A 16,574-nucleotide genomic window follows, 5' to 3' on the forward strand; every position below is an offset into this window, starting at 1 on the left:
TTTATAGTAGAATCTGCAAAGAATTTTATATATGATTTTTATCTTAGTCCTGAGAGTGACCTATCTTATAAGTAAGCGGGGTCCTATGCAGATATATGTGCAGTAATATACAGGTATAAATAAGAAAACAGACTAATAGATATTATACTATATATTTAATAGATTAACATATTTATTATATACATAAGCCTAATTTAAGTAAAGCATTTATATGTAGATTATAAAAATTTTCATAACTATTAACTATACATATTTTTTTTATATAAATATGATTTATTAAATTAACTGTTTAGATTCTTTTAGAAAAGTAATTAATTGTTCTGATTATTTTTTTAGGTAAATTAGATACTAATAAATTTGACACTAATTCTGAAAAAAAAGATTTCTTAATGATTTCTATATGCTTGATAGATTTTTTAAATCATACTTAGGCCGTTCCAACAAATAGTCTCGTTTAACATCAACCCCCCCTCATTATTTCAAAAAATTCAGATTTAAATGTACATTTTGTATATCACGTGATTTTATAAAAATACGATAATAAAGATAAAATAACAATCATTTTACTTAACAAATTATTTATTAAAAGATTATATAATACAAAAATTATTCTCTTTTCCTTTTTCTTGTTAATTCACCAACTTTTTTCTTACCCCAAGTATGAAAAGAATGACCCGAAAGTTGACAATTAGAACAAAGTGGATATACAGATTGATATCCATGAAGTAAATCGTCAGTTGCCTCCACCAATGAATTATTTTTACCACAATAATAACAAATAGGAGGTTTTTTTAGGCGATTTGAATAATAACCACTTTCAATTGGAGAATCACAGCTAAGAGATTGACGAATAAAAACAATACCTTTCAGCTCATGTGAAGGTGGCATCCATTCTTCAATTCCACAAGTAAAATCATTATCATTTATTTTGAGCTGTAATGTGGATATCTGCTCCTTTTTTTAAAGCACTCATACTATAAATGCATCGAATTTTTCCACAAAAATCACATTCAACGAATTCGCGAACACGATTATTATTGAAAATGCCCTGGGGTAAATTATCAGCTTCTAGTTGTCCTGCTTTACTTGGACGAAAGTTTTCAGATGTTTGAGTCCCATATATACTTGAAAAATCCTTATAATGATTAGAATCAGCTAAAATAAAAACGCCCAAAAATATAATTAGAAATTTGAGCACTTTATGCAAAAAGGTTGTATAATTCTTACCAATAGATGGTTCAGGATCAGGCAAAAAATGCAATTCATCAAATACTTCAATTGGTAATTCAACTGGTAAACAGATAGTACATTCACTATTATTGCATTTCTTAATCTGCAGAAATTAGAGTTTTGTGATAAATTTCGAATACAATGAATATATATAAGTGCATTTTACTCTATTTGACATACCTGAAATGAATATTGTCTAATTTGACAATGCGTATCAATAAATTCCTTTAATTTATGAAATTTTCTTAATTCTACTAGCGTTGTATCATTAATTGTAAGCTGACTTTCAGCTGTTAATATAGACTATTATAATATTAATGATTAACAAAAATAAATTTAAGCAAATATTAATATAAAAAATACCTCAAATAAAGAATCAATTTCAGTTTCTATGGCAGGAGAAGCGATTTTGAATTTTAAATCATGTAAAGAAAGTCGTGAAGTACGATTTTCAAGGAATTCTTGAGTAATTTTAATTGATTTAATAAGCTCTTCTTTTAAATGTGAATTAGAATTAGCTCCTTCACGGATTTCAGATAAAGTTTTAAGCTTTTCAAAAGCTTGTTCTGATAATCCACTCATATCTTCTCGCTTCAAAGCAACACCTTGCAAAGCAAGATTTAATATTGACATTATACGTTCAGCTGGATTGGCCCAACTGTGGTAAGGAGCAGTTCGTACAGCAGCTAAGAAATCAAAGTTACCTTTTAAAAACAAGGCTATCAATGATATTTGAACAGATCCATATGTGCATCGGTGATCTGGACCACCATCAGTATATAAAAGTAAAATTTTAGGTTTGTTAATATTATCTTGATATTGAATAGAATAATTATTATAGAATTCTGTTGCATGTCGTATAGCAGAACTTGGTTGGAAAATTGTATCTTTATATGCTATATATACTTGACCCTGGTAAAATGAATCTGATATACTATTTGGAATGTCAACAAATAAAGATGCCGAAGGGGTCAAAGATAATTTTGTAAAATCGTGATCGCAAGAATTAAGTATTCCATCTATAGTAGTTAATGCTGATTTATTTCTCACTCCTGTTGAAGTAGCAACTGATTCTCCAATAGGAACTTTATGTTTGTCATCAGCACAAATTAATGTTGTATACTCTTTAAATTTAATAGCAAATTCACGTAAATATCTCCAAAGTGCAGAACAGTAATGTGAATCAATATGAGACTTGCGTATTTGACGAGCTTGAATCATATATCGAATTTGGAACCTGCCTGTATACCGATTTTCTGAAAATTCTGTTTTTGGCCAAAATTGTAATCGCACCCATTCAGTTGAAGGTATTTCAATATCATTTGGTATGGTGCCATATTTATTTTCTAATCGTTCAATTATGATTTGCACCAGATCCTTAACTGAGATGGCAATTGGCATATATAAAGTTGAGGTATGTCGTCGATCATGCACTGCAGGCGTAACCTTTTTAAAATTTGAGATGATCTTGATATAAATTATATAAGATATAAATACCAAAAATAGTATTTAAATTAATAATCATTACCTCATTAAAGTAATCTTGCATTTCGTTCCAAAAGACATCAAATTTTGTGCCTTTTTCATTAATAATCTTACGAAGATCTATAATAATATCAGGATCTTGGGTATCTAGCATCAATTTTATCCGTTCATGTGTTTTCTTATTGATTTCATTATCTGGTGTTGATACATCTCCTGTTAAATCTTGATAAAGTACTTGCAGAATTGAGCGTGATGCTTTAACTATTAAAGAATACTATAAAAAGGTTGGTGTATATTTAGTATTTTCAATATTTTCAAAAGAAATATTTTAACTGAAATATAAACAAAAAAAAAAAAAAGAAAAAAACCTTATTTATCACATTTTTTCGCATTTGTCTTGTACAATAGATTGGGATTTGGTCATATGCTGCAGAAATATTTTTTGCTTCTTTTGTCTTGTCACATTTATCCAAAGAAGGAATTTTCCATACAAAATTTAATGTACCGAGATAATTGCCATGATAATAACGATATAGCGTGAAGGATACATCAGCACAAATATTTTGAAAAAAGAGATATATATTTTGTGGCTTGGGAGGAAGCAAATGATCTATATTTAGAAGATCATAATCATTGGATTCACGAAGAAGCTGTGCTAAAAACTCATATTGAGATGGATATAAGTCAACAGCTTCAATATCCTCAACTGTAATATCATCCCGCCCATTTCTTACAGGAACTAGACTCGTATGTATAGTACGCATTCTATTATTAACCCCTTGAAGATAGTTGGCATATTCTTGAGCTATTTTTATCAGATCATCAATATCTTTAATTACTTCTTCCCAATGTAATAGGCGTGTCCAAGGTTGTTGAATAGATAAAATTAAAGCTTTAACAAATGACTCAAGTTTTTCTCGTGATATTTCAATTTTTTTATGCTTCGTAGTATCATGATAGAGATTATAATGACTTTCAGAAGCATATACAGGAAGTTTGGCTATAATTTTTGGTAGTTTCAAGCCGCGTTTTTCCAATTTGCCAAGATGAGGATCCAAATACCATACTAAATCGGTAACTCTGCGGATAAAAGAATGCCCAATAGTTAAATGATTATCATTCAGCCATCCCAGTTTCCTTTCTTGCAAAATTTTTAAAAAATCATTATAGAGCAAATCATTACGAAATTGGGAGTTGTAAAGTGGTGGAAGTTTTTTTAGGCGTTGTTGTGTCATCATGAAATTAAATGCTGAAGATCCTTCATTAGATAACTCATCGGGAATTAATATACTATGAGATATTGTAAAACGTACATGCTGCGCCTTCAATTGAAAACATGCTTCTAAATTTTCGGTAAGACCATTTAATATAGGATGCCAAGCTGAAGAATCATTACATTGAAGATCAACTTTTACCAGCTTATCTTCTAAAAAGAGTTCATTTGAAAGTGCTTCTTTTAATAAATCTTCAAAATTTCCGGACTCTTTAATACCAACCACTGCTGATTTTACTAAAGATATGCCATTTTCATAGGCTGTTACAAACAAATACAACATTTGATGTATATAATTTCCAAAAAAAGTATCGTCAGTTCTGCAGTTTTATTTACTGATACTACACGAAAGAAAAAGAAAAGTTTATCGAACAAAGAAAAAAGAAAAAGAAAATACGATTTGTTCACATGTTAATAATATAAATTAAGTGTTGATACAAGTGGTCGATTGTGATACAATATCGCAAACTTAACGTTACAATCATTACATCTAATAAAATAACGTGACTTTATATATGTGTTTAAAATTTAATATGTACAAAATTTTACCCCCGCCCCCCCTCTATTTTTTTCATGTCATGTGATGTTAAACGAAACTATTTGTTGGAGCGGCCTTATTATTAATTATACAGTAAATTTATTACTTTTACAGAAAAGTATAATCATAAAAAATGAGAGTTTTTACCTTATTTAGTTACTTATAAGTACTTTTTGAATCTGTCTATTAACTTGTTAATATCCTGTAAAATTGTTAATATCCCATTCTCTAAAATACATATTACATAAATTCCAATATGTTTTTTTAAATAAAACAAAAAGTTAAAAAATATGATTATATAATTATATAATATAAATATTACAAGTTTACTTACTTTGAATTTTATATCCTATACTTTAATTTTCATTATAACTGATTATTAATCTTTTAGTAAACTACCAAAACAAATTCCATTTTATTTGAAAGTTCTTGTAATAATTTTCCTGTATTTTACTGATCTGTTTTTAGATCATCATCTCTCTTAATTTTTTTACATATCAGTTGTAATGATTCTATTAAATGAAAATTATGATATTTATTTTTTGATTTAATTTTTACTTCCATTATTGAATCTCTTTTTTTATTATAGTGATTACATAAGAAAATAGATAAAATGACGTTTTAATAAATATAATAAATAAGTAAATTAGAATTTAAATAACAAAAAAATGGTGTAAAGTTACCTTTTTACTAATTCTTAATTAAAATAATAGAATTCGATTAAGAGGTTAATAATATTCACCAACTATTAATCTTAAATTAGTAAAATATTGTTTTTTTTTAAAAAAAAAATCTGATTTATAAATAATTACCAGTAAGAAGATTATATACTGCTAAAAGAGAAGTAAAAAACCAATTAAACAAATTTGTATTTGAATCAGGATCTTGAATTATTGTTGTAGTATTATTTATAGTTCCATCTGAATTAATAAAATTATATTTAGTTGCAATATTCCATAAATCATTATTCATCATTAATACTATTTGATCTTAGAATAATGAAAAATGCTTGAGCATATCCCAATATTATAAAAAATAAAAGTACTAAAAATGGAAAAACTGTTTTTGCAACACCAATCATTATGGCAAAGTAAATTCCAAATGATTTAAATACTCTAAAAAATAGTAAAAATTCAAAACTCAATAATATAATAGATATTGCTGTAAACCAAAGTGGTGGGCTTTTATTAATAAGCCAAAAAGTGGATGTTATAATGGATAAAAGATATCATGCTCTTACATCTATTTGTTGATTAAATCAAGTTAATTTTGTTTTAAATATTAGATAATAATTAAATAAATATTACTTACCAAATAAATTCCAAAAATCATTAAAATAAATTTTATAATTCTATAAACAATATCGAATTTCAAAAATTAAAAATATTGAAGCAAATATAATAGAAATTATAAAAAGTAATTTAAAATAAAAATCAGAAATAGAATTTTGTTCTAATGTAAAAGCTAATGAATAACAAATATAAAAAATTATATAAAATAACCAAATCAGATAATAGTAAACTCTTCTAACCCTATAAAAAGTATTTATATTTAAAATATAATTAAAAACTTTTTAAAATATATTTAAAATATACTTAAAATATATTTAATTTAAAAATTGCGAAATACTTATAATATACTTAAAATGTATTTATAATTATCTTAAAATATATTTCTAATATATTTAATTTTTGCCCAAATACTTAAAATATACTTAAATTGTAAATTTAAGTATATTATAGATATATTTTTTACATACTTAAAATATACTTATAATAATCTTATAATATACTTAAATTTTAATTTAAATATAATTTAAATATATTTTAAGTATATGGGCAAAAATTAAATATATTAAACATATATTTTAAGATAATTTTAAGTATATTTTAGGTATTTTGCAATTTTTAAATTAAGTATATTTTAAATATATTTTAAGTATAATACTTTTTATAGGGTAAAAGTATTCCACTTATAATCTATAATTGCTGCAAAATTCCACCAATTATAAAAATGATTACTATCTATATTACAAAATAGAATAGATTTTTGTTTATATAAAAATTCATTCCAAATACTATTACTTTCTGGTATTATCATGATTATTTTTAGTACTGTAATTATTTTTTTTAGTATTGTATTTTGATAATATTATTATTTTTAGTCTTATTATTTTTAGAGTAATGTACTAATGTTTCTTATGATCATTATCTTTGTTCTTATGATCACTATCTTTGTTCTTATGATCATCATCTTTGTTTTTATTATGATCATTATCTTTATTCTTATGATCATTATTTTTGGAGTTATTTTGGTATACACAAATTTGAGGAAAAGGAACAATAAACCTAACTACTTGGATTTTTTCTTTTATCCTTAAATTCCTTAAATGCCAAGTTAACCATTTATTTATAGACTTAAAAATGTTATTATCCATATGTGATTCTTTAATGAAAATATTTGTGTATGAATGAATCCAAGTATTTTCTGAATTTTCAATTCCATCACAATAAGGAGATAATATAATAGAAGTGTGTAAGATATATTTGATTATGTAATCAGGGCAATCATCACATAATTTTGCTAAGTTTAAACTAATAAAAGTCATGCTATTTACGGAATGATCTTCTATTGATTCAATAGTATTATTAATAAATGGTCGAATAAACTTCATCACAATTTTCATCAATTGCTGTTTTTAACATTTCAATTATTTCAATTCTAAATTTTGATGATGCTAAATCATCATTTATAACATCTTCAGCTATTTCCTTTCTACGATCCATAGATTGTTCCATAATATTTGGGAATGGTAATGAGTGTTTTGATTTATCAAATTCATTTTCTACAATATTTTTAAAAATTTGCTTGTAATGTTCATTAATAAATTTACTATCGTAAACACAGGTCGAAATATGAAAAATCAGTCATCAATCGGTCATATGACTGATTGGTGACTGATTGGTTACCTATTAGTGACCGATTCTTTCAATCTGTTACCTATCGGTCACCAACCAGGCATAGATTGTCAATCAGTCACCAATCGGTCATATGCCGATTGGTGACTGATTGATTGCCGATTTGTTTACAATATTTGATTTACATATTAAAGTTAAAAAATTAGCATTATAGTCTTATAAAGCAAGTTAAATTATACTTAATCTGAACTTTTGAGTTTATTTTGATAAATATATTAAGTTTATTATTGACAATCAGTCACCAATCGGTCACCAATCTGACATAACCGATTGGTGACTGATTGGTTACTGATTGGTTTACAATATCTGATTTTTATATTAAAGTCAAAAAATTAGTATTATAGCTTTATAAAGCAAGTCAAGTTATGCTTAATCTGAGCTTTTGAGTTAGAGATACGATCCGAAATCCGAAAATTCGGATCATCCGCCTATCCATCCGATCTAAACAGATAATAGATGCATCCGGATGGATTAAGGATATCCGTTTTAATCCGAAACAGCATCCAATGATCGTACAGAGATGCACAATAGCTCATTCGAATCGTCGTAATGAGACGATTTGAATGAGCTATTGTGCATCTCTGTACGATCACTGGATGCCGAATATCTCGGCATCCAACGATCGTACAGGGATGCACAATAGCTCATTCGAATCGTTGCACTTAGACGATTCGAATGAGCTATTGTGCATCTCTGTACGATCACTAGATGCCGAGATATTCGGCAAAACGTAAAATTTTGCATGATCGTAAAATAAAAATGCCGATGTTTCACGTTTTGCCAATTATCTCGGCATCCAGTGATCGTACAGAGATGCACTATAGCTCATTCGAATCGTCTCAATGCAACGATTCGAATGAGCTATAGTGCATCTCTATACGATCGTTGGATGCCGAGATACCCAAAAATTTGAAGTTAATCTGGATTATCCAAATTTAATCCTATGATAATCCGGATTGATCTGTGCAGATCACGGATTGTAAAATTTCATCTGGATCGCATCTCTATTTTGAGTTTGTTTTGATAAATATATTAAATTTACTATTGACAATCAGTCACCAATCGGTCACCAATCTGACATAACCGATTGGTGACTGATTGATGACTGATTGGTTACTGATTGGTTTGCAATATCTGATAGTTTTCAAGAATTTAGGATTTTTATTTATTCTTTAATATGAAAATCGGCTATCAAATGAATAGCCAATTAGTGACTGATTGGCTTAAAAAAACATTCATTTAATAAAGATAAACAGCATTCCGATTTACAAATTTTTTAATTGTAAATATTGAGAAAAAAAATTATTTCTGGATCGTATTATTTGTCTGAAAACCTGTTCGTAGTCGGTAAATTGATAAGTCAAATAGTTAGAAATCGGGTAGTGTTACGCGAATTTTTGCGCATGTGATTTCCGATATTATATGGTGATCCGATGAAATTCGGTACATTTGTGTACATGTCGATTTCCGGTGTTATGAGACGATTTACGCCAATATATGATAGTTGCTGATTTGTGTATATCGGTTAACTATATTAAAGATATTGATTTTGTTTGATAGATTTACTTATATATCGTTTTTATAGTTATTTTATTTTATTTAGATAATTTATTTATATTATTTATTTTCTTTATTTGTATTGTTTATATATAAGATTTTATTAGAAGTTATTGTAGGGAAATTAGCTCAATAGTAATTAACCGTCTAAAATTATCATTTGTACTTTATTAAAAATGGCTTATAATCGTATTGTAATTGTATTGATATATTACGAAATCAATAACCCATCAATAGACATCTATAGATTAGATTTTGCCTTGATGACAGGAAAAAGAGATGACGGTTAGATAAAATAAGATATAAATACACCTTCCGCCAACTCTTTGATAGAGTAGTTACCATATAGCTATTTTTCTGTAGTTATTTTGTCATTAAATATCTTTAAGATATATTTCCTATCCCTTTCTGTCACTTTTTATCACTTTGTTGTAAAGATCCGAATTTACACCTGTTTAATAAAATCGTTATATTGGTCAATACTACACGTTGTTTCTAACAGTCATATAACAGTTGTTGTTATAACCATTGCGTATTTTCATTTATCGTATTTATAGTGTTTACCTTGACGATTCTTAACGAACAATACTGGAAGTACCTTGGATAGGTAGTATTGAGTAAGAATTTTGTTGGTATTCGTGTAGTTATACGATATAAGTCATCCGCCATTCGTCCCTTAATTACCGTCATTATTCGGTAACAGTAGCAATTGGTTAACAATATTGCTGATCAACTTCTTTTCCTGCAATTTGTGTCACTCTGAATTGAGTGAGATGTGATCCGTAATCTAGATCATTATCCGATTTGAAAAAAAAAAATTCTTTTTTATGGACGAAAAAAATTGCCAGACTTTGAGAATTAAGGTAAGGGAGGGCTGAGCAAGGGAGAAGGTTTTTCTTTTTTTTTTAAATATATTTTTTTCTTTTTTGTAGTGTTGCTATGGGAAGGGTTCGTATGAGATATCTGATAGAAAATTTTTTTTCAGAAATTTCCTAAGATTTGTATAGGATATTTTTGATAAATAGAGATTTTTTTTTTTTTTTTTTTGATTTCTACGCATTTGTATGGGAAGAGTTCGTATGGAATATTTTGAAAGATTTTCTAAGAGTTTGTATAGGAAGAATTTGTATGAGATTCTTTGATAGAAAATTTTTAAGAGATTTTCTAAGAGTTTGTATGGGAAGAGTTCGTATGGGATATCTGAGAGAAAATTTTTTTAAGAGATTTTCTAAGAGGTCGTATGGGAAGGGTTCGTATGGGATATATGATAGAAAATATTTTAAGAGTTTTTCTAAGAGTTCATATGGGAAGGGTTCGTATGGGATATCTGATAGAAAATTTTTTTAAGAGATTTTCTAAGAGTTTATATGGGAAGGGTTCATATGGGATATCTGATAGAAAATTTTTTTAAGAAATTTCCTAAGATTCGTATAGGATATTTTGATAAATAGAGATTTTTTTTTTTTTTTGAGATTTCTACATGTTTGTATGGAAAGAGTTCATATGGAATATTTTGATAAAGATTTTCTAAGAGTTTGTATAGAAAGAATTCGTATGAGATTCTTTGATAGAAAATTTTTTAAGAGATTTTCTAAGAGTTCGTATGGGAAGGGTTCGTATGGGATGTCTGATAGAAAATTTTTTTGAGATTTTCTAAGAACTATGTAAAGATCATCAAAAATTGGAAAATTTTTCGTGATACTAATTTCTTATTTGACCAATTTATTTTAACTATACATTAGATTCGTAGATTCATATGGGAAGAATTTGTATAAGATTTTTTGATAGAAAATTTTTTTAAGAGATTTTCTAAGAGGTCGTATGGGAAGGGTTCGTATGGGATATCTGATAGAAAATTTTTTTTGAGAAATTTCCTAAGATTCGTATAGGATATTTTTGATAAATAGAGATTTTTTTTTTTGAGATTTCTACGTGTTTGTATGGGAAGAGTTCATATGGAATATTTTGATAAAGATTTTCTAAGAGTTGTATAGGAAGAATTCGTATAAGATTCTTTGATAGAAAATTTTTTAAGAGATTTTCTAAGAGTTCATATGGGAAGGGTTCGTATGGGATATCTGATAGAAAATTTTTTTGAGATTTTCTAAGAGTTCATATGGGAAGGGTTCGTATGGGATATCTGATAGAAAATTTTTTTTGAGAAATTTCCTAAGATTCATATAGGATATTTTTGATAAATAGAGTTTTTTTTTTTTGAGATTTCTACGTGTTTGTATGGGAAGAGTTCGTATGGAATATTTTGATAAAGATTTTTTAAGAGTTTGTATAGGAAGAATTCGTATGAGATTCCTTGATAGAAAATTTTTTAAGAGATTTTCTAAGAGTTCGTATAGGAAGGGTTCATATGGGATATTTTTGATTGATAGAGATTTCTTTTTTGTAAAATTTTTTAGGGTGTTTTTGATGGAAATTTTTTTTTTTTTGAGATTTTCTAAGATTCGTATAGGAAATAGAGAATTTTTTTTTGAAATTTTCTAAGAATTTGTATGAGATATTTTTAATAGAGAATTTTTTAGAATTCGTACCATTAATTAAAAAACAATATACTTTTTATTAAATTTACATTAAATAAATTAAACAATTTTAAAAAAATTTAGGTCTCCGAAAGTCTAAGGTAAATTTTAATACAAATTTAAAAGTGAGAGACGGTAAAAATTGAAATTTTTTCTGGAGATGCGATATTTATCTATTATTAACCAATTAAAATTCGGTCTGATCTTTATGCATGTGACCTGATCTTAACATGCATATAAATTACCAAACTCGAGTTTGTTTATTTTTCAAAAAATATACACGCTCTTTCTTTTCTGTTTGTTTTTTTCTTATTCTCTTTACATTTTACAGGTATATTAATTATTGTATTTTTGTCATTAAATTTATTGTACTGACTATATTTTATTTTATAATATTAACTTTATCACTTTTTAATATTACTAATGTAATGTTATATTTCTTTATTTTTACTAACATCATCATGTATTTTTTTTTTTTATATATTTTATCAAACTCTTCATAATACTAACTGTATTTATTATTTATTTGTACTTTACTACGGTTACTAACTTTTTATATTTACTCTTTACTATTTATTAAATATTACTAACTTTATCAGTTATATACTAACATCTGTTTTTAAAAAAGATTATGAATGGTTTTTATTTTAAATATTAATTATTTATGTTTATTTACACTACTTATTAATATAAATAAATAAAGACACTATGTATTTTATTATTTGTAGAGTTTATAATTTTAATAAATATTATTATGTGCTGTAATAAATTTTATTATTGGTTATATGATTACTACTAGAAAATTTTACCAATTGGTTATTTGACCATAAATTGACCTATAAATTGACCATAAATTGACCATAAAATTGACCATAAAATTGACCATAAATTGACCATAAATTAACCATAAATTAACCATTAATTGACCATTAATTTACCATTGATTGACTATAAATTGACCATCGATTGACCATAAAATTAACTATCATTCATTACCAATCGGTCACCAATCGGTCACCAATCTGTCACCAATCTGTTACCAATCGGTTACCAATCTGTCATAAATCTGTCACCTATCTGTCAACAATCAGGCAGCCTGATAGGTGACTGATTGGTGTCAGATTTTGGCGGAAATCAGGCATCAATCAGGCATCAATCAGGCACCCGATTGGTGACTGATTGGTAACTGATTTGACACTTTTCGACCTGTGAAATTTCGTTACCCTTTACGAATAATTTATAAATATTATTCCATTCATTATTATTCCAAAAGTATCGATTTATAAAATTTTCATTTAATGAATAAATCTCAATTGCTTTCATAGTAATTAGTACCAAATCCTGGTTTTTTAATAGTTTATATGAGAGTACATGAGAAAATTTTAAAGACTTTTCACAGATATCATTTCGTTCAAGAGAAATCTCATCATAAGTATCATTAGGACGAAGAACAAATTCATGAAGATCAGAATCTTCAACTTTAACCTTATCTTTTAATATAATCTTTTTTTCATTAGGTAATGCAGCCTTTCTAATGTCCGTTTGTTTAATGATTTCTTCAAACATACTTCGTATAATTTTAAAAGTAGAAGTATAAATACTATTTCCATCTGTGATCTTGTTTGATAATTCTTTCAATTTACTTTCATCCAATCCATTTGTGACACGAACATTACCATTATCAATGAAAATTTTTCTGTTTAATTTATCACATTCATATCATTAAAATCACTGGATGTATCAATATCAATTTCACCATAAGTTTGATAAGGATCTACAAGTTTAAGACTACTTGGTCTACAATCAATGACTAATCTTTCAGAATTATTTTTTAAAGTTATGAATTCGACTGGGCGATTATCACAACCATCTGCGAATAAATTATAATTAAAAAATAAGATATATTGTATGTATTGTAAAAGTAATACTCACAATTTTCGTTTAAAATCAACATTCCATCTTCCATTGTAAATATGCAAGAATAATATGCTAATAACATTTGATTTTTATTCATTACTGGCATACTTTGAGGAGAATATACACATGTAATGTATTGTCTTTCCAAATTCATTTCCAATAAATCAAATTGAAGTATTAATGTTTCACAACCATCAAAAATTATAAATAACTTCGTTTGATATGTAAAACTCTCAAAATCAAACTCATCTTGATCAAAACTTTTGGGAATTTCTATTTTATTAATTTGAGAACATTCCCAAGGATCTGTATTTTTTAGTTTGTCTGTGAAACAGCACTTGTAAATTTTGCGATCGTCTGTTGATACATTAATTAAATCACCATTAGGAAGGAATCCAATAGCATCACATTCACAAGAAATGGGATACTCTAATTTAAGAAATCGGTCACTACTACTAGTACGATCACTATTTAAATCAATCAACCCGTTAATTACGATTAGATTATTAATTAAACATAAAATTGAATTACTATTGTTTTGAGTCAAAATAGATACCTACAATAATCATGATATTTACTTAATACCAAGATTTTTTTACTTAGTATATGTGTTTTATAGTTGTCAATTTGTTCAACCTTAAAATAAACATCGTGCTGTTGTAGTCCATTCTCTTTAATTGGCCATCCAAGAAATGATTTATCTTCACGACTATAAGTAACAACATAATTATCTGAACCATAATTATCTGAACCATATCCTTCATCATCACAGGTCGAAGGGGCGCCATTGTCCAAAATTCAAAAAATGCAAATTCCCCATTTTCCTGGAAAATGGTGGGAAATTGTGGAAAATGCTGCATTACACTGAGCAATTTTTTGGAATAGCATTGTTACAACATTGTCCGATTTAGCAAATCTTATGAAATTTTGGGAAAATGCTACATTATATCTCAAATGTAACATTTTTGTAACATTTCGTAACATTGTTATAACATTGTCATTAAAATCAAATTTTGCTTTTTTTTTGTCAAATGTTCCAATTTTCTTGCAAATGGTGCATTTTTATGAAAATGCCACATTTTATCTCCAATGTGATATCATTGTAACAACATTTCATAAAATTGTTATAACATTGTCAATTAAAATCAAATTTTGTCAAATATTCCGATTTCCTAGCAAATGGTGCATTTTTTTATGAAAATTCTATATTTTTTGTCAAATGTTGCATATTTTTAGCAAATTTTATGTTTTTTTGGTCAAATGTTTCACTTTCGTCAGAATGTTAAAATGTTACATTTTTTTTTTGAAAATGCTCAATAATATGGCATTACACTGGAAAATGTAGCATTTCACCAAATTACACTAAAAAGCATCACAATTATCACATTTTTTGGAAAATTCCACATTACATTAAATTATACTAAAAAATGTAGCACTATACTAAATTATGCGGCATTGCACTAAAAAATACCACAATTACACTAGACAATGTAGCATTACACTAAAAAGTATCACAATTATCATATTTTTTAGAAAATTTCGTGTTATGTAACATTATGCTAGAAAATGCGGAATTGCATTAAAAAACGCGAAATTGCACTAAAAAATGCGGAATTGCACTAAAAAATGTGGAATTGCACTAAAAAATGCAGAATTGCACTAAAAACGCAGAATTGCACTAAAAAACGCGGAATTGCACTAAAAAACACAAAAAAAATACTACAATTACACAGGATAATGTAGCATTACACTTAATTACATTAAAATTGTTAGGATAATTTTTATTTATTTGTAAAATTACGGACATTATTAAATTTATAATATTTATATTCTAACGCATTATTTAACATTAAATTCACATTGTTAATTTTAACAATGTATCAACACGATGTGTTGTTTAATTTATACGAAACCTTACTACTGAAGACTCCCTCTTTTTGTCACTATAAACAGGCGGAGGGAGCAGCAATGGCTCTCCCCCTATAGGTACTTTATGGCCTCTACCTGTTTACAGAGGAGGGGCTTTTCGTAAAGTTATTAGATAGATATATATATATGTATATATATAAGTATATATATACATCTATCAAAAAAATTATAATAAAAAAAAAAAATTTTTTTCGGGGAAAATGCCCCTATTTATATAAAATTATATATCACGTGCGTCACGTGATATTACTTAATAATCACCGCAGCTTCAACTGCGGTATAACGAAAAAAAAAATTAAGCTTTTTTTAGCAAAAAGCTTAATTTTTTTTTCTCACGGCCTTTATTTCTCCTTTCTTTTGCCCTTTACCTTCCTTTCTCTCTCACCTTCCCCTTCCCTCTTTCTTTCACCTTCACCTTCACCTTCCCTCCCATTCTCCTTCACCCTTTCCCCTTCTCTCTTTCTCTCCCCTTCCCCCTTTCCCTTCCTACTATTATTAACAATAACCATATTAATTATGTAATCAGCGTCGGAATCTTCCAATGAAATGGTAAGTTTCAAGCGTTTCGCTTCGAAACTTTTAATAATTTTTTTTTTTTTAGAAGCGTTTCTAACGCTTCCTATACTTTCTTTTTTTAGGTCTTTCGGTATTCGTCTTCGGAAAGCCAGGAAATGGGTAAGTTTCGAAGCGTTTCGCTTCGAAACTTATTTTTTTTTTTAATTCCTTTTAGGAAATGTTTCTAACGCTTCCTTTCTTTTTTTTTTGTATAGGCTTCCGGTGTTTTGATTTCGGGAAACGAAGAACTGAAAGGTAGCTTTTCGTTTCGAAAACTAAAAAAAAAAACTAAAAAAAAATTTTTTTTTTTTATAAGGAACGTTTTTAACGATCCTTTATTTTTTTTTATAGGTCTTTCCGGCGTATTCAACTTGGAAAAACGAAATGGTAAGTTTCGAGGCATTCGCCTCGAAACTTTTTCTAAATTTTTTTTTAGGAAACATTACTGATGTTTCCTTTTTTTTGTAGGATTTACGGTGTTTGAGTTTGGGAAATGAGGAAACTAAAGGGTAAGTTGCGAAACTCTTCGAACCCTTTTTTAAAAAATTAAATTTTTTTTTTATTTTTTCTAGGAAACA

General features: G+C 27.2%; 3 protein-coding genes across 3 annotated transcripts; all 3 read right to left on the reverse strand.

Annotated features, from left to right (window-relative positions):
• Positions 1–6,714: 6,714 nt before the first annotated feature.
• Positions 6,715–7,324, reverse strand: OCT59_008698 (uncharacterized protein; the record flags this gene model as incomplete). The annotated part of the gene is made up of 2 exons (XM_025328639.2): positions 6,715–7,109; positions 7,204–7,324. 2 exons carry the CDS (start codon positions 7,322–7,324, stop codon positions 6,715–6,717), a joined length of 516 nt encoding a protein of 171 aa, XP_025165675.2.
• Positions 7,325–12,747: 5,423 nt separating this feature from the next.
• Positions 12,748–13,161, reverse strand: OCT59_008699 (uncharacterized protein; the record flags this gene model as incomplete). The annotated part of the gene is made up of 1 exon (XM_066142692.1): positions 12,748–13,161. One exon carries the CDS (start codon positions 13,159–13,161, stop codon positions 12,748–12,750), a length of 414 nt encoding a protein of 137 aa, XP_065999549.1.
• A 134-nt stretch (positions 13,162–13,295) lies between these two features.
• On the reverse strand, positions 13,296–14,411 carry OCT59_008700 (uncharacterized protein; the record flags this gene model as incomplete). The annotated part of the gene is made up of 4 exons (XM_066142693.1): positions 13,296–13,465; positions 13,528–14,068; positions 14,149–14,221; positions 14,407–14,411. 4 exons carry the CDS (start codon positions 14,409–14,411, stop codon positions 13,296–13,298), a joined length of 789 nt encoding a protein of 262 aa, XP_065999550.1.
• Between the last annotated feature and the right edge of the window lie 2,163 nt (positions 14,412–16,574).

Source organism: Rhizophagus irregularis, chromosome 16 (genome assembly GCF_026210795.1).
Source record: "Rhizophagus irregularis chromosome 16, complete sequence".
NCBI lineage: Eukaryota > Fungi > Glomeromycota > Glomeromycetes > Glomerales > Glomeraceae > Rhizophagus > Rhizophagus irregularis.